The 20,308-nt window shown below is 45.9% G+C and overlaps 1 protein-coding gene across 2 annotated transcripts in view; it reads right to left on the bottom strand.

Annotated features, from left to right (window-relative positions):
- LOC123763243 (nudC domain-containing protein 1) overlaps positions 1–20,308 on the bottom strand; it is a 280,109-nt gene that overhangs the window by 88,533 nt on the left and 171,268 nt on the right. For both annotated transcript variants that reach the window (XM_045750346.2, XM_045750347.2), the window contains one exon: positions 19,364–19,525. In XM_045750346.2, the coding sequence (XP_045606302.2) occupies positions 19,364–19,525 (162 nt within the window). The remainder of the gene's footprint in view (positions 1–19,363; positions 19,526–20,308) is intronic.

The raw sequence follows: 20,308 nt of genomic DNA, 5'->3' as shown, positions 1-20,308 counted from the left end.
AGGGAACAAAAATGAACACTTCTATAAGACGAAAGAATTTTTTGGATTTTTTTTTTGTTGCGCCTGTGGGTGTGAATTCCATTTGGGCCCCTAGCGGTTTGAGGGTTAAACCCAGCCAAGACCGAACCTGAGAGGGACCCAGATGGGACTTCCTCCAGTTCACCAGGAACCCGAATCCCACGAGCTGGGAAAGAACTAGTTTCCCGGCAAGCAGACACGCAAACTGGCTGGGAGCCCACACCAGCCAGTCGTCTAGGTAGGCCAGAACCCGAACCCCCAACAGACGCAAATGGGCCACCATGACCCGGGTAAGGTGTGTGAACATGCGAAGTGCCAGATTCAAGCCGAATGGAAGGTAACGAAAGTGGTAAGCTTGACACTCCACAACAAAATCTAACCAGTCCATAAACCCCGGATGAATCGGGACGTGCCAATATGCGTCCCAGAGGTCCAGGGACACCATCCAAGCGCCTGGCTCCAAGAGAAGACGGACCTGGGACAGAGTAGTCATCTGGAAGGAGGGGCAATATACCCAGGGATTCAGACAATACAAGTCCAGAATGAACCACAGGTCCGTGCAGTCCTGTTTCGGAACCGAAAAAAGGTGGGAAACCCGCCTGAGGGACGAGGTCGTTTCGACCACGCCCAAGAGAACCCACTCCAAGATGACCCGACAGAGTGCAGGAGAAGAAACCTGCCCCCCGCCAGCCACGAATCCTCCGAAGGAAGGCCCACCCAATGCCACCACAGGCCACAAGAAACAACCCAAAATGCCCATGAATCGTGGGATCAGGCGTAGAAGTGGCCGTTTGCAGATACTGCACCACCGCAGACTCTGCAAACAACAAAGGACAAAAATGGCGTACAAAATCTAGGAGCCAGGACCCACGTGGATTCCACACTCTGAGCAAGCACTGCCTGCTGGCACGCGAGACAAGACGCAAAGCAAGGAAAGCAAAGCAAAGAAAGCAAAGCAAAGAACAGAGACACAGCCTTCCGCAGGATCGGTGCAAACAGCTTCAACAGAGCAGCCAACGCCTGCACCGCCGAGACCAGCACACCAGGCCCAGGATCAGCCACAAGTGCCTCCACATCCTCCTCAAGCCAGTCCTAAGACAGCTCGAGAAGGGAAAAGAAACGCACCGGTTGAAGGAACAGGCTCAAATGCCTTTCTTGCCACACTGGAAGGAGCATCCCTCAAAACTGCCCAAGTGTCACCACCAACCAAACCTGCCCTGATTCCGAAACACTCAGACACTTCGGAGCCGGAAGCAGGCGGGGAGAGGGGGGGGGGGGTTGGCACGACAAACAACAGCAGGGAAAGGACCCAGGTTCCAATAATCAAAATGGGGCAGTCTTGGGGCATCCAGGTGAGCAACCAACCTAGCATGCTGCAGCAACCTTTAACGGGCATGCAACGCTGAAGCTGCCTGCACCCTAAGATCAATATCAGAGGACTGGGTGATCTGGAGAACAAGCAAGCAACACCACTTAAAGGACTTCGGGTTGAAGGTGTCACCAACCCCAATAGGCAGCATGACGAGGGCAAAACGGAGATTATCACCCTGAGACAAGGGGACCGAGCAACCTTCAAACTAGCACGAAGCGAGATGAGGCCCAGGGAACACATCCATCGGACCACTGAGTCTTAGTGGGGTTTTCCAGGGTCCTTAGATGCTCTGCTAAGGGAAGCCCGGGCAAGGTACTGCTAACTGGTACCCCAAACTACCAAGCAAACAACTACCAGAGAACCCACGGGACATGCACACACACAGGGACCTAGTGGAGGACCACCAAGAACACAAAATATATATATATATATATATATATATATATATATATATATATATATATATATATATATATATATATATATATATATATAGATATATATATATATATATATATATATATATATATATATATATATATATATATATATATATATATGTCGTACCTAGTACCCAGAACTCACTTTTTGGCCTACTATTCAAGGCCCGATTTGCCTAATAAGCCAAGTTTTCCTGAATTAATATATTTTCTCTAATTTTTTTCTTATGAAATGATAAATCAACAAATTTCATTATGTATGACGTCAATTTTTTTTTATTGGAGTTAAAATTAACGTAGATATATGACCGAACCTAACCAACCCTACCTAACCTAACCTAACCTATCTTTATAGGTTAGGTTTGGTTAGGTAGCCGAAAAAGTTAGGTTAGGTTAGGTTAGGTAGGTTAGGTAGTCGAAAAACAATTAATTCATGAAAACTTGGCTTATTAGGCAAAATGGGCCTTGCATAGTAGGCTGAGAAGTGCGTTCTGGCTACTAGGTACGACATTATATATATATATATATATATATATATATATATATATATATATATATATATATATATATATATATATATATATATATATATATATATATATATATATAAAATTGACCTCATACATAATGAAATGGGTTGATTTATCATTTCATAAGAAAAAAATTAGAGAAAATATATTAATTCAGGAAAACTTGGCTTATTAGGCAAATCGGGCCTTGAATAGTAGGCCAAAAAGTGAGTTCTGGGTACTAGGTACGACATATATGTATATATATATATATATATTAGTATATTTTGGTAGCAGTCTTTCCTGTAGACATATATTATTAAATATGACCGAAAAAGTAAGATTAATAATTCTAACACAAATTTTCTCAATCTTTCGTACATTACGCTTCACTGTTGGAGGTAAATCAAAAATCAATTCTCCAAAATTCATTTTTATTTCTAGTCTGACGCGACACAGGCGCGTTTCGTAAAACTTATTACATTTTCAAAGACTTTAGTTCACAAATACACAACTGAATAGAACTTACGTATCTCCGATTTTATATGTACATTTGAGTGAGGTGGAAGGGGTGATGTGGCATTAACACAAGACAGAACAAAATGTGGTATTAATAGGGTATTAATTTCATCAACACAAGACAGAACAAGGGTATTAATAGGGTATTAATTTCATCAACACAAGACAGAACACGAAACAATGGATATTGAATAGAAGTGTTTGTAGAAAGCCTATTGGTCCATATTTCTTGATGCTTCTATATTGGAGCGGAGTCTTGAGGTGGGTAGAATATAGTTGTGCAATAATTGGCTGTTGATTGCTGGTGTTGACTTCTTGATGTGTAGTGCCTCGCAAACGTCAAGCCGCCTGCTATCGCTGTATCTATCGATGATTTCTGTGTTGTTTACTAGGATTTCTCTGGCGATGGTTTGGTTGTGGGAAGAGATTATATGTTCCTTAATGGAGCCCTGTTGCTTATACATCGTTAAACGCCTAGAAAGAGATGTTGTTGTCTTGCCTATATACTGGGTTTTTTGGAGCTTACAGTCCCCAAGTGGGCATTTGAAGGCATAGACGACGTTAGTCTCTTTTAAAGCGTTCTGTTTTGTGTCTGGAGAGTTTCTCATGAGTAGGCTGGCCGTTTTTTCTGGTTTTATAGTAAATCGTCAGTTGTATCCTCTGATTTTTGTCTGTAGGGATAACGTTTCTATTAACAATATCTTTCAGGACCCTTTCCTCCGTTTTATGAGCTGTGGAAAAGAAGTTCCTGTAAAATAGTCTAATAGGGGATATAGGTGTTGTGTTAGTTGTCTCTTCAGAGGTTGCATGGCTTTTCACTTTCCTTCTTATGATGTCTTCGACGAAACCATTGGAGAAGCCGTTATTGACTAGGACCTGCCTTACCCTACAGAGTTCTTCGTCGACTTGCTTCCATTCTGAGCTGTGGCTGAGAGCACGGTCGACATATGCGTTAACAACACTTCTCTTGTACCTGTCTGGGCAGTCGCTGTTGGCATTTAGGCACATTCCTATGTTTGTTTCCTTAGTGTAGACTGCAGTGTGGAAACCTCCGCCCTTTTCCATGACTGTTACATCTAGAAAGGGCAGCTTCCCATCCTTTTCCATCTCGTAAGTGAAACGCAGCACGGAACTCTGCTCAAACTCATGCTACAAACGAGTGGAGAAATAGCAACATCGACGATAGTATCCGTACCCGCATTGAACAACACCTCGACATCCTCACAGACCAACATCACCTCAGCACTGAAACAAGGATTATCAAGAAACTAACAACATTATATGGAGGACCTATGGCAATTCCACGACCAAGAGATGGCTTCCTGAACCTTGCAGGAATTAACCTCACTGAGGACCAAGTCACTCTCCTAAATCTGGGCATAAACTGTCATGTTATGTCCAGACCGAGTGAGATGGCCCGGAAAGTAGAGTTGGAAATTCTGTTGGACGACATATTCGACCTCGAGACACAAAAGAAGGTCACTACCAAAGATACCTTACAAGCAGAACTTATTGCAGAAGGAGGAAAGAATCGAGGCAACTACAGAAGCACCATACTGTCCCCCGAGCTTAAAGCGGCAGCTAAAAGCCTTCGTGAGAACAAGGAGATAGTTGTCAGGAGAGGTGACAAGTCGCCAATATATGTCATTCTTAAAAAACCAGCGTTGAATGTAATGAAACGCCATTTTCTGGGTGAGCCCCGGAGGCTCCCTGGAGCTTATCGGGCTAATGTGTGTTATGTTAGACCGGGACATTAGCTAAGGAGTTCAGACCTACCAGGGACCAGCGCCAGAACCTGGCCCCTTCAGAGAGGTTTCAGGGAGCAATGGCCCTGGAAAACCCCATATGGTTGGGGGTTTTCCTTATCTGCCATCGACCGGGGTTAGGCACCCAGAAAGGTAGGCGTAACAAAACAAACCCCACATGGTAAGAAACTACAACAAAAACCGAACAGAGAGGTAGAAAACTCCCTACAATCCCAAGGAAACAAGCAAACAAGCAAACATCACACTTTACTGCCGCGCCGATCGTCCGCGCAGCCCTCCCCACCCCGGGAGGGGGAGGGGGGAGCCCCGGACCTACCGCGCCGGCTGCCAAGCTCCAGTTCGGAAGCTAAGCTTCAACCAACGCGAAAAAACCGCCGACCGGTGGGAGGGAGGGTTTCCAGGGAGCCTCCGGGGCTCACCCAGAAAATGGCGTTTCATTACATTCAACGCTGGTTTTCTGTGGGGAGCCCCTACGGCTCCCTGGAGCTTCATACCCAAAGAGAAGGAAAAGAAAGGGCTAACCCGGGAGGCGGCCGCCACAAACTCTGCAACGCAAAGCCAAGACAACCGGTCGCAAACCTGCGACCCAAGGCAACAAGAACGCCCAAGAACAGACGCACACATGGATGGGCGGCCAAAAACCTGTGCGACCCACAATTCCCTGCGCCCGAAATGAGCCCGAGACGTCACCAACACAGCAGCAATTGCTGTAAACGTCTGAACAGCACGGGCGCAAAGACAGACCGCAGTAAGAAGGAAAACACTGCGGACGACCCGGGAGACCCGAGCCCTGAAAACAGGGAACGAAGGAACCGGATCAACCACAGCGCATCCCCAGGCACGGTACGCCGGCAACAGCAAAAAGCACAACTGGACAACACAGGACGCACCCCCCGGCCAAACCAAACAAGTACCAATACCCCAAGAACCCCTCCGGAAAGCAGCCGTCTCGACCGTCGCCAGGACAGAGAAAGGCTGCACACCAATAAAGCTACCACCAGTACCAAAGAGGAGGAAACTGAAACCGAAGGGGCTACCACAAACTGAGGGGAAGAGAAGAAGGCACCCTGAACAAGGACCAGGATGGCTCAGGCGACTCATGAGCAGGCCGGAGGGGAAACAAAACGCGAGAAGACGTAATAAACGTCATACAGTCTCCAAGACGAAGCTCGCAGGTGGGACACCGTCAACAAAACCACCTGAACACCATAGAGATGGCGATACCTGCGTCAAAATACCAGACGCGAAGAGCCAAAGAGAAGGCCGAACCAGTCACGGACAGGACCGATTCGGCCTGCTGAAAGAGGCGAAGCCTCAGGAAAAACGCCCCGGGTACGGACACCTATCAAGCAGCGTCTGAAAAGAAGGCCGGGCCGGCCACAGTGGAACCATAAGGACTGTTCTCGTGGGAATGGGCTGCAACTGAGCCAGAACCCGAAGCAACAGCTGGACCGGGAGAAGAGGTACAGGTACCCCCCACCTCGACCAGGCCTGCTGAAAGCCTCCACCGGGAAGTCCTCGCAGGTGGGAAGGGCGCCACAAAACGGGCGACGCCTAGACCACGCCGACCCGAAGACGTCCATGGCCAGGAGTCCATAAGCCCAACAGAGCCAACAAAACGAATCGGCGACGACTGGCCAACCCACGAAGAGGAATGAACCGAGACAGCTGTCCACCAGGACGCAGGACACACCCCGGACACGAACCACACGGTTAACCAAACCCCCTGTGGTTCCGGCAAGAACCACCAGAGAACAGTCCAAACAGAGCTGAACGGTAGAGTACCGAGTGACCCAAACCCTCCGAAGCGCAAACCAGACAGCCATGAACACCTGAACCGGGCTGTGAGCCCGACGGACAGACAGACTCCATCAACCTCGGCCGACCTGGTGAGCACTGGTCACAAAGCCCCAGCCGAGAGACGACCCGTCCGTGAACACATCGAGCGAAGGCTCGGGGAGCCGCCAAGGCACGGAACCCCGAAAACCCCAAAGAGGAAGCTGGTGACGCAGCACCAACACCAGATCCCCAGAGGAACCCAAGGAATGCAAGAGGCGGAAGTGGAGTCTCCGTAGGAACCAACCGACTCCGGAGCCAAACCCGACTCCGCGGGCAGACAAGCACGCCGAAGTGCAAACTCCCGCACAACCGCCCAAGCAACCGCTGAGCAACCCGGGACCCCCTCCCGAACAGCCAAAGGCGGGACCACAGCCACAGTAACACTTCTGGAGGGAAGACAATGAGGGGCCCAAGAGCCTGAAACAAGGCCCAGGTCCGAACCCGGGACGGAAACAGAAGGTAAAACCTCCAGATCACCAGGAAACCAAACCCAGCGATCTGGAAAGAACCATCCCCTGGCGAGCAGACAAGCGGACTGACTGGGAGCCCACTCCAGCCAGTCGTCGAGGTAGGCCAGACACCGAATCTCAGACGCAGACAGGGCACTAAGATCCGGTAAAGATGCAAAGAGTATACAAAGTGCCCTTCACAAAATAGGGAATGCAATAAAAACAGCAAACCTGAAGCCCCACCACCAAAGCATTGTATGACAATCATATGAAGACATATTATGACATATGACAATCATTATATGACAATATGACAATTATAATCAAAGCATTATATGACAAAGAGTGCTGGGAAGACGGGACACCACGAGAGTAGCTCTCATCCTGTAACTACACTGAGGTAAGTACACATAGGTAATTACCAACCGTGCTAGCCCCAGAAAAACTGGAGAGGAACGTGCCAAGAAGTGACCTGGAGGTCCAGGTCCACCATCCAAGCACCCGGCCCTAACAGAATCCGAACAGGAGACAACAGTCCTCCGAGCAGGGCAGAGGATCCAGGGCGCAGACGGAAGTAGTCCAGAAGAACTGCAGACTGGAAAAGCTCATGACTGCAAAGAGCAGACGGGAAGCCCAGAAGGATGGGGCGGAGCGGCCACGCCCCACGCACCCACGAAGAGGAAATGACGAAGCGCAGGGAAGAAGCCCACCCCGCCAGCTCTGAACCCCCCCCAAGGGGGAGAAGCCGTCCTCCGACGCCAGCAGAGGCCGGAAGACAACCCAAAGCGCCCACCAACAGCGGGACCAAGCGAGAGGCAACAGAGCAAGCTGCTCCCCCAGCGCCCAGGCAACAGAGAAGGGAACAGAACCCCTTCAGAAAGAAAAAGTACACTACCGAAGTCATGAGGAGAGACTACGGGAATGAAACCACACTTCGCTGGAAGAGGAAGTGAGGGGAGACCTGATCACCACATACAAGATACCCAAGGGAATCGACAGGGTTGAGAAGGACAGGATATGGAACACAAGGGGCACACGCACTAGGGGACACAGGTGGAAACTGAGTACCCAAAAGAGCCACAGATAGAATTAGTTTATTTTTTTTTTTTTTTTTTTTTTTTTTTTTGAGTGTCAGAATGGGAACGGGAAAGCACTAAGAAGTAATGTGGCGACTCCTCACACAAGTAACGAGGCTGACCCCCATACAATGTCACATGTAGACATGACAGAGCCCAAGAGGCACAGGAACCGATACACCTGTTGACGGACGGTTGAGAGGCAGGGCCAAGGAGCCAGAGCTCAACCCCCACAAGCACAACTAGGTGAGGACATGTATCGTAAAAGCACAAGCCGCCGACTAGTGGCAAAGAGCACTACGCCGGCCAGGCAAAGAAGGCACAAAACTGCATCAAAAGGCCCACCTCGACAGCAAAACCACAAAGTCCCAGCACAACCACAACATGTGCCAAGACCCAAAAAGCTCAGTCTGCAAGCCAGGAAGATCCCGGAACCCCAAAAGGCAGAACCGGGTCACACGAGGAAACAAAGTCCCCTGAACCCACAAAAGGGGGCCCAAGAGGAAGAAACCTCCAGAACGAAACCAAGGAACCCAAAGGAACCCAGAATCGAACCAGGGGGAGCCCAAACCACCACATTAGCCGGCGGAGAACACCACTAAAAGGCAAAGCACAGACCCCCGCAGAACGCCCTGGGAAAACGGTCCCAACAGACCGAAAACCGAGGGGCAAGGTGTGGGAGCAAGCATACCAGCCAGGGGCACTGAGCCTAAACCCAGAGGCTCAGACCCAAAATCAACACCCAAACGTTCCCAGAGGAACAGGCAACGGCAAGAAAACACCAGAAAAACAAAGAAACGACAACAGGAGAACAAAAACCCTGCAAATTTTTTGAAAACTCACCAGAGACGCTCGCTCGCACACCCAGACGCATGTAAACAAACCGCAACGCCGCCCTGGTGGCCACGCCGGGAAACCGGCAGACGAAAATGGCCGCCAGCAGGGGCTGTGACTGACGCTAAATACACAAAAACACGCCAGCAAATGTGGGAAGCTAGCAGACTGGAAGGGCGAAAACGACGCCCAACAGCAGAAAAACCCCTGAAGGGGCAAAACCGCCCCAGAACTGCTAGTAGGCATCCCCCACAGTCCCGGGAACCAACAACAGAGGCCCCGGGGCAGAGCCGTCCTCCAAGCCCTCCGCCCTGAAAGAAAAGCAAGAGCCCATGGGAAAGGCAACAAGAAAGGGCCGCTGGTAAGACCCAGAAGCCTTGGCAGGAGGCATAGGCTCAAACCTCCGTCCCCAACCCGAACGGGGCATCCCCCGAAAACCGCCCGAGTCTCTGCCGCAACTGAACCCCGCCCCGACCCAGAAACACGCAGACGGTCCTGAGCCGGGAACATGGAGAGAAAGGGGCGAGCAGCACCTAACCAAACGGGGCGGCCACGGGGCATTCGAGTGGGAAACCAACCTAGCATGTTGCAGCAACCTAACCTAGCTTGCAACACGGATGCCGCCTGTACTCTGAACAGTAATAACAACAGGAGAGTACTGGAGAACAAGCAGAGAATCACTCGCAAGACTCCGGGTCAAGGTGTCAGTGACCCAACAGGCAGCATGACGGAGGTAAAAATGGCGACTGTCACCCGGAGACAAGGGAACAGCAACCAACGATCCCGTTCAAGACGGGTTGGAACCCGGAAGACACATTCAATGGTCCCCCGAGCCCAGACAGGGGTTTCCAGGGCCCGTAGGGTAACAACTACGGGAAGCCCGGGCAAGGTGTTGCTAACCGGTTAAGAAACCCAAACATAACAAGAGGGTAGATTATAGCACTGAAAACCCCTGAGACGTGTACAAGCACGGGGGCCTAGCAGAGGGCCGCCAAACACTACCAGTGGAACTATAACCACCTTAGGCAGACCCCCACCAGGCAAGAAAATGAAAAACAAAAGAAAAACCCCGCAAAAGTACACCGTCTCCAGAGGCAACAGAAACCGGCCGCCGCTTAGGTGGCAGGCTGCGCAACACCTTGACGCCCTAACCAGCACAATACCAATCCCTACCCAGGGCCAAACAAGGGCCCCAAGCCCCAGCTGGCCCCAAGGGCGAGGCAAATGCCGAGCAGCAAGAACCTCTACGGGAATGGTTCCCGAACGCCCCAGGGAAGATAACCCTGTAACGCAAGGGCAGTACTCACAGGGCGCTTAGGGAAGTCAGCCACTAAGCACATGCAGCCCCGGCACTGATGAAGTACTCCTGGCCACCGCACACCACAACACACGGCAGTGAACGCCACACAAGGCAAACACCGCCTAGGAAACTGAGGCCAGAGAAGCGTCAATCCCGGTTGACATTAGCGAACGAACTGGAGCTTGGCAGCCGGCGCGGTAGGTCCGGGGCTCCCCCCTCCCCCTCCCGGGGTGGGGAGGGCTGCGCGGACGATCGGCGCGGCAGTAAAGTGTGATGTTTGCTTGTTTGCTTGTTTCCTTGGGATTGTAGGGAGTTTTCTACCTCTCTGTTCGGTTTTTGTTGTAGTTTCTTACCATGTGGGGTTTGTTTTGTTACGCCTACCTTTCTGGGTGCCTAACCCCGGTCGATGGCAGATAAGGAAAACCCCCAACCATATGGGGTTTTCCAGGGCCATTGCTCCCTGAAACCTCTCTGAAGGGGCCAGGTTCTGGCGCTGGTCCCTGGTAGGTCTGAACTCCTTAGCTAATGTCCCGGTCTAACATAACACACATTAGCCCGATAAGCTCCAGGGAGCCGTAGGGGCTCCCCACAGAAAAGACGAATATCTGGTGAAAATGAACATCATACTCTCTGACCAAACTAAGTTCCAAAGGGTAACGAAGGACACTACAGCCGAATTAAAAGCAAAGGTCAACAAACTGATCGAAACTGTGAACGCCAAGAAATCCGGACTCCACCTGCCAAAGATCATTGGGGAATATAAACCTGGATATGCGTATGGAAATGTCAAGACGCACAAGCCTGGAAACCCACTTCGGCCAATCATTAGCCAGATACCCACACCCACGTACAGACTGGCGAAGCGACTCAACGGCCTGCTGACTCCTTATGTTCCTTGCGCCTTCAGCCTGAAGTCTCCAAAGGAATTTGTTGACTTACTGCGGGGCACACGGGCCACAGGGATAAGAGCCTCGTTGGACGTAGAATCTCTGTTTACCAACGTACCTGTGGACGAGACAATCGGAATGATAGCCGACAGCGTGTATCGTGATCCAGCCTGTACTCCTCTTGACATACCAGAAAATATTCTGAGGAAACTACTCCAAGCTTGTACTAAAGAGGCACCCTTCTTGAGCCCGGATGGGCACATGTATAAGCAAGTAGATGGGGTCGCCATGGGTTCTCCCCTAGGTGTCCTGTTTGCAAACTTCTACATGGGTACCATCGAGCAAAAAGTCTTAGTCGACATGAACTTGAAACCGGCCATATACTGCAGGTATGTTGACGACATTTTTACACAGGTACCTGATGTCAGACATCTGCAGGAGCTGAAGGAGGCATTTGAGCAGAGTTCCGTGCTGCGTTTCACTTACGAGATGGAAAAGGATGGGAAGCTGCCCTTTCTAGATGTAACAGTCATGGAAAAGGGCGGAGGTTTCCACACTGCAGTCTACACTAAGGAAACAAACATAGGAATGTGCCTAAATGCCAACAGCGACTGCCCAGACAGGTACAAGAGAAGTGTTGTTAACGCATATGTCGACCGTGCTCTCAGCCACAGCTCAGAATGGAAGCAAGTCGACGAAGAACTCTGTAGGGTAAGGCAGGTCCTAGTCAATAACGGCTTCTCCAATGGTTTCGTCGAAGACATCATAAGAAGGAAAGTGAAAAGCCATGCAACCTCTGAAGAGACAACTAACACAACACCTATACCCCCTATTAGACTATTTTACAGGAACTTCTTTTCCACAGCTCATAAAACGGAGGAAAGGGTCCTGAAAGATATTGTTAATAGAAACGTTATCCCTACAGACAAAAATCAGAGGATACAACTGACGATTTACTATAAAACCAGAAAAACGGCCAGCCTACTCATGAGAAACTCTCCAGACACAAAACAGAACGCTTTAAAAGAGACTAACGTCGTCTATGCCTTCAAATGCCCACTTGGGGACTGTAAGCTCCAAAAAACCCAGTATATAGGCAAGACAACAACATCTCTTTCTAGGCGTTTAACGATGCATAAGCAACAGGGCTCCATTAAGGAACATATAATCTCTTCCCACAACCAAACCATCGCCAGAGAAATCCTAGTAAACAACACAGAAATCATCGATAGATACAGCGATAGCAGGCGGCTTGACGTTTGCAAGGCACTACACATCAAGAAGTCAACACCAGCAATCAACAGCCAATTATTGCACAACTATATTCTACCCACCTCAAGACTCCGCTCCAATATAGAAGCATCAAGAAATATGGACCAATAGGCTTTCTACAAACACTTCTATTCAATATCCATTGTTTCGTGTTCTGTCTTGTGTTGATGAAATTAATACCCTATTAATACCCTTGTTCTGTCTTGTGTTGATGAAATTAATACCCTATTAATACCACATTTTGTTCTGTCTTGTGTTAATGCCACATCACCCCTTCCACCTCACTCAAATGTACATATAAAATCGGAGATACGTAAGTTCTATTCAGTTGTGTATTTGTGAACTAAAGTCTTTGAAAATGTAATAAGTTTTACGAAACGCGCCCGTGTCGCGTCAGACTAGAAATAAAAATGAATTTTGGAGAATTGATTTTTGATTTACCTCCAACAGTGAAGCGTAATGTACGAAAGATTGAGAAAATTCGTGTTAGAATTATTAATCTTACTTTTTCGGTCATATTTAATAATATATATATATATATATATATATATATATATATATATATATATATATATATATATATATATATATGTATATATATATATATATATATATATATATATATATATATATATATATATATATATATATATATATATATATATATATATATATGTATATATATGTATATGTATATATATATATATATATATATATATATATATATATATATATATATATATATATATATATATATATATATATATATATATAAAAGCCTGTACTTGCATAAACCACAAGTGAAGATAAACAATCTTTGGACAACACCCACCAGTGGGACTCGAACCCAGAAAGCACAACTACCTTCCAGTAGCTGGCATAACTAGTATGCTTTAACCCACTACGCCATCAGACCTTACAAAAGAAGTAGATAGTTCGAGATATATATTTCAAACATCTCTACCTCCCGAAGGCACCAGATGAGTGAGGGGTCAGTCTGCATTTTTCGTCAAGCCACTGTCAATGTGAGAACTCGTGTCCAGCTTATAAGCCTGTACTTGCATAAACCACAAGTGAAGATAAACAATCTTTGGACAACACCCACCAGTGGGACTCGAACCCAGAAAGCACAACTACCTTCCAGTAGCTGGCATAACTAGTATGCTTTAACCCACTACGCCATCAGACCTTACAAAAGAAGTAGATAGTTCGAGATATATATTTCAAACATCTCTACCTCCCGAAGGCACCAGATGAGTGAGGGGTCAGTCTGCATTTTTCGTCAAGCCACTGTCAATGTGAGAGAACTCGTGTCCAGCTTATAAGCCTGTACTTGCATAAACCACAAGTGAAGATAAACAATCTTTGGACAACAAAATGCAGACTGACCCCTCACTCATCTGGTGCCTTCGGGAGGTAGAGATGTTTGAAATATATATCTCGAACTATCTACTTCTTTTGTAAGGTCTGATGGCGTAGTGGGTTAAAGCATACTAGTTATGCCAGCTACTGGAAGGTAGTTGTGCTTTCTGGGTTCGAGTCCCACTGGTGGGTGTTGTCCAAAGATTGTTTATATATATATATATATATATATGTCGTACCTAGTAGCCAGAACTCACTTCTCAGCCTACTATGCAAGGCCCGATTTGCCTAATAAGCCAAGTTTTCATGAATTAATGTTTTTTTGTCTACCTAACCTAACCTAACCTAGCTTTTTTTGGCTACCTAACCTAACCTTACCTATATATATAGGTTAGGTTAGGTTCGGTCATATATCTACGTTAATTTTAACTCCAATAAAAAAAAATTGACCTCATACATAGTGAAAAGGGTAGCTTTATCATTTCATAAGAAAAAAAATATAGTAAATATATTAATTCAGGAAAACTTGGCTTATTAGACAAATCGGGCCTTGCATAGTAGGCTGAGAAGTGAGTTCTGGCTACTAGGTACGATATATATATATATATATATATATATATATATATATATGCAATTGACGATCACAAAACACTGATCATTTTATGCGGAAAATCCACAGAGAAATATGAAATGAGGTGAACGTTATTATGTATTAGAGTTAAACTCTAACAACCATTTGTTCGACCATTCCTTTAGCTTGTCTAGGTCTTCTTGAAGCCTCAAGCAATCCTCCCCTGTCTTAATCCCAAGACAACGTTCACCTCATTTCAAATGAGGTGAAATGAGGAAACGTTCACCTCATTTCATATTTCTCTGTGGATTTTCCGCATATATATATATATATATATATATGACAATGTCAGACCACGGAGGAAAAATGAAACAGGAAATTTCCTTAAGTACTTTCGTATATTAAATACATCTTCAGAAGGTCATTTTACAGATCGAGTGATGGGTATAAATAGGCAGGAAGGAGTGGTGAAGTAAGGTGAGGTACAATACTTGGACAACGCAGAAGGCCCATTGGCCCATCAGATGCACCCAATTGGCACATCCGATGTAGCACAATGGCCCATCTGATACAGCAGACATACAAGCATAATATATAGGTAATTATAACATAAAGAAGTAAATATATACAATAAATATATACTTCTTTATGTTATAATTACCTATATATTATGCTTGTATGTCTGCTGTATCAGATGGGCCATTGTGCTACATCGGATGTGCCAATTGGGTGCATCTGATGGGCCAATGGGCCTTCTGCGTTGTCCAAGTATTGTACCTCACCTTACTTCACCACTCCTTCCTGCCTATTTATACCCATCACTCGATCTGTAAAATGACCTTCTGAAGATGTATTTAATATACGAAAGTACTTAAGGAAATTTCCTGTTTCATTTTTCCTCCGTGGTCTGACATTGTCACATTCTTAATCACGTGTTTATTTTCGTGATATACACACATATATATATATATATATATATATATATATATATATATATATATATATATATATATATATGAGAGACAATGTCAGACCACGGAGGAAAATGAAACAGGAATTTCCTTAAGTACTTTCGTATATTAAATACATCTTCAGAAGGAATTCCTTCTGAAGATGTATTTAATATACGAAAGTACTTAACACTTTCGCGCTCTCGGCGCTCAAAAAAAAACAATACCCCAGATGCTTTCGGCACTTCGCGCGCCTACGCGGTAAGACCGAAAAGTGTACACTCTTTTGACTGTCCTGACAATAATTGAAGGTGCACGTATTTAAATTTGGTATCACTGTGTTCGCAATGAAATTGTCTATAAGAGCATACCTATAAAATGCCGCCCAACCATAAGGAGTATCAACACCAAATAAAAAACTATGCAGATCACTCGCCGAGAGCGCCACACAGCAACAAAATGTTTCCACTCTCTTAATGGTTGCGAAGCCTACAGTTGTCCTACATCGCTAATTTTGGTATCATTGGAATCGCAATAAAATTCTCTACACGGACATATGCATATGAATGTTTAATATAGGTAATTGCCCACCCGCAAGAGTGTGTGAAGTGGAGAGTAGTTAGCCGCGAGCGCACTGGCGAAAACACAGGGGGGAAATCATGCTTGGAAAGTTTATACGTTTCCTGACCCTACTTTTCTATGTACGTATTTCTTTTTTATACCAATGTGTTCGCAATAAAATTTTCTATAAGATGAACTGTATAACATTTGTACAAAGCATGTGTAAGAGAAGCGCCAAATATAGAACCACGTCGCTCAGTATGCGTTCGCGGCAGAAACGAACGCATTGTTTTCGTTCGTTTGATGTTTGTCATGTTTATACTTGTTGAAACATTTTATAATTTGTATGACAGTGATCGCAGTAAAATTCCCTACACAGACATATACATAACACATACAAATATTTCCCACGAGTTGGATATATCAACGGCTAAAGGGAACCCACTGCCACACGCTCGCCACACCCCCAAACATACTTTGTGTATTTTTTTTTTTTACTCATAGAAGTTTGTGATATAATATTCATTCTGGTACCAAAAAATTCGCAAATAAATTCTCTACAAAACAAAAGTATCCCCATCCATTTCGGTTAAAAAATGGAATTTATAGAAATATTTTTTCGATGGACAAGAAAAGTAGGCTGTTTTGCGGAATCGTAAGAAAAAACGGCGACGAGTTATCTCTAATCTAAAGCGCGAAAGTGTTAAGGAAATTCCTGTTTCATTTTCCTCCGTGGTCTGACATTGTCACATTCTTAATCACGTGTTTATTTTCGTGATATACACATATATATATATATATATATATATATATATATATATATATATGGCAACACCACCAAGGGCAGACCCCCACCAGGCAGAAAACAAAACCAAAAGAAAAACCCCTTTGAGTACAACGTACTCAGGTGGAACAGAGCTGGCCCGCTATATCAGGTGAAGAACAGCTGCACAGTACTTTGCGCGTTTACCAGTGTACCAGTGATGAAACTACCTCCTACCCAGAGGCAAACAGAGGCGCATGAAACACCCCAGCTGACTCCAAAGGCGGGCAATTATCGAGCAGTAAAAGAGAGCAACGGAGGTACCCCTTCCCCCGCGCCCCGTAACTTGTGGAAGATAACTCCAAGTACTCACATGGCACCTAGGGAAAGTAACCCTAGGCGCATGCAGCGAGTACAGGGGAAAATTCTCCTTGCTCGCACACTGCCAGTAAGACAAGACCACACCACAAGGCATAGCACTGAAACAATTCCGGAGCCAGAGTAGCATGACCACCAGGTCTCACATAATCCACAGAACTAGGGGTGTGGATAGCAGGTGCGAGGGTCTGAGGCTCCCCCTTCCCCCTCTTGGGGAAGAGGGAGCTGCGCAGATGGAGCCGCAGTGATGATTGTGACGTCATGCTCATTTGCTTGTTTTTTGTTTGGGGAGTTCTGTCCAACAGTTCGGCTTTCTGTAGGAATTTTGTTTAACCAGATAGGGTTTGTTTTGGGGTGCCTACCTTTCTGGGTGCCTGACCTGGTCGATGGCAGACACAGAATGCTTCCAACCATACGGGGGTTTCTATAGACCATTGCTCCTCGTGCCTCTCTGAGGGGGGCCAGATTCTGGCTCATGGTCCCCGGTAGGCCTAGAACTCCATTCGCTTTGACTGATGCCAGGGTTTAATACATACATATCAGCCTGGATAGTTCCGGGGAGCCAAAGGAGCTCCCTCCCAGAAAATTAAGTATCCACCGTCTTACTTTACCAGTTATTCCCATTGACCTCATTTTGTGTGCTATCACTCCATGGTCACATTTATCAAATGCCTTTGCAAAGTATGTGTTTACCACATCTGCATTCTGTTTTTCTTACAATGTCTCAGTGATTTTGTCATAGTGGTCAAGTAGCTGTGAGAGGCACGATCTTCCTGCTCTAAATCCATGTTGGCCTGGGTTGTGAAGGTCATTGGTCTCCATGAAACTGGTGACCTGACTCCTGATCACTCTCTCAAGTAAGTAATAATCAAAGAAGGCACTAAGCCAGGAAGGCTATGAAGCACCAATCACTCTTGCAAATACTTTTATTATGTGGGACATTAGTGCAACTGGTCTATAATCCTTTGCCAATGCTTTGCTCCCTCCCTTGTGAAGAGGGGTTATGTCTGCTGATTTAAGTGCATCTGGCATCTCCCCTATGTCCAAGCTCTTTCTCCACATTATACTGAGTGCCTGTGCTACTGGCACTTTGCATTGCTTTATAAATAGTGAATTCCATGAGTACCCGGGGCTGAGGGCACATGTTGTCAGTTTCTCTTTCAAAATTTGCCATGCTCGTGTTGATATCAGTTACATATATAGGGGTTTGGATATCACACATAAAGAAGTTGTCAGGATCTTCCACTTTTATGCTGTTTATTGGAGTGCTAAACATGTCCTCATACTGCATTTTTTTAGGATTTCACTAATTTCTTTGTCAACCTCAGTGTATGAACCTTCACTCGTACAAATAGGTCCAATACTGACAGTGGTTTTTGCTTTAGTTCTTGCTTTAGATGGAATTCCAGGCACTGAAGTTTGTAACATTTTTTCATTAATTGAAAATTTACATAGTTTAGGGTGGACGCATCTGCACTCTGTTCCAAAACGGCATGTACCACTCACCAACATGCATAGGGTCTAGGGGTGTACAAGTTGAGGGGAGTATAGAGTTGAGGGGTGTACAAGTTGAGGTGTGTACAAGTTGAGGGGTGTACAATTTGAGGGTTGTACAAGTTGAGGGGTGTACAATTTGAGGGGTGTATAGAGTTGAGGGGTGTACAAGTTGAGGGGTGTATAGAGTCGATGGGTGTACAAGTTGAGGGGTGTACAATTTGAGGGTTGTACAAGTTGAGGGGTGTACAATTTGAGGGGTGAATAGAGTTGAGGGGTGTACAAGTTGAGTGGAGTATAGAGTTGAGGGGTGTACAAGTTGAGGTGTGTACACGTTGAGGGTTGTACAATTTGAGGGGTGTATAGAGTTGAGGGGTGTACAAATTGAGGTGTGTACATGTTGAGGGGTGTACAAGTTGAGGGGTGTACAATTTGAGGGGTGTATAGAGTTGAGGGGGTGTACAAGTTGATTGGTGTGTACACGTTGAGGGGTGTACAAGTTGAGGGGTGTACAATTTGAGGGGTGTATAGAGTTGAGGGGGTGTACAAGTTGATTGGTGTGTACACGTTGAGGGGTGTACAAGTTGAGGGGTGTACAAATTGAGGTGTGTACACGTTGAGGGTTGTACAAGTTGAGGGGTGTACAATTTGAGGGGTGTATAGAGTTGAGAGGGTGTACAAGTTGATTGGTGTGTACACGTTGAGGGTGTACAAGTTGAGGGGTGTACAATTTGAGGGGTGTATAGAGTTGAGGGGGTGTACAAGTTGATTGGTGTATAAAGTCGATGGGTGTAAAAGTTGAGGGGTGTACAATTTGAGGGGTGTACAAGTTGAGGGGTGTACAATTTGAGGGGTGTACAAGTTGAGGGGTGTACAATTTGAGGGGTGTACAAGTTGAGGGTTGTACAAGTCGAGGGGTGTACAAGTTGAGAGGTGCACAAACTGAGAGGGTGTATTAAGCTGAGAGGATGAGCACAAGCAATACAACTACAGAATATCACACCTGTGAATTAAACAGGTGCTGTGTAGGGCCAAGATGACCTAAATTTGATAGTTGATGAGAGGCGCCGTCAAGACGAACCAGAAGCAAGTCTTCACTTGCTTCGTCACAAGCTTCCAGCTGGCCAGCATTATATGCAGATTTCTCAAGATCTGGACTTGGGTTCTGTAAAACACGATAAAGAAACGTATTAATAATGAGTGTATTATTTTCAAGTTTGGAAAGTTATTTTTGCCCTCTTGCTACTATTGTATAATACAGTCAAAATCCATTATAAAGGATCCAAATGTATAGTATAGTACATATAGGCCAGCCTCGACTTGTGATAACTTGGTCCAACAGGCTGTTTGGAGTGGCCTGAAAGCCCACATATTCACTACAGCCTGGTCAGTCTGGCACTTCTTGCTGAGCAGATAAATAAATAAATAAATATATATATACATATACACATATACACATATACATATATATATATATATATATATATATACATATATATCTTGAGGTTATCTTGAGATGATTTCGGGGCTTTTTTTAGTGTCCCCGCGGCCCGGTCCTCGACCAGGCCTCCACCCCCAGGAAGCAGCCCGTGACAGCTGACTAACACCCAGGTACCTATTTTACTGCTAGGTAACAGGGGCATAGGGTGAAAGAAACTCTGCCCATTGTTTCTCGCCGGCGCCTGGGATCGAACCCAGGACCACAGGATCACAAGTACCGCGTGCTGTCCGCTCGGCCGACCGGCTCCCTATATTATATATATATATATATATATATATATATATATATATATATGCGAACAAGCCAGAATGGTCCCCTGGACAATATGCAACTGAAAACTCACACCCCAGAAGTGACTCGAACCCATACTCCCAGAAGCAATGCAACTGGTATGTACAAGACGCCTTAATCCACTTGACCATCACGACCGGACATAATGAGGTGATA

The sequence above is a fragment of the Procambarus clarkii genome, chromosome 49 (assembly GCF_040958095.1).
Source record: "Procambarus clarkii isolate CNS0578487 chromosome 49, FALCON_Pclarkii_2.0, whole genome shotgun sequence".
Taxonomy (NCBI): Eukaryota; Metazoa; Arthropoda; class Malacostraca; order Decapoda; family Cambaridae; genus Procambarus; species Procambarus clarkii.
Note: the sequence above shows the minus strand (reverse complement) of the source record. Positions and strands in the feature narration are given on the sequence as shown.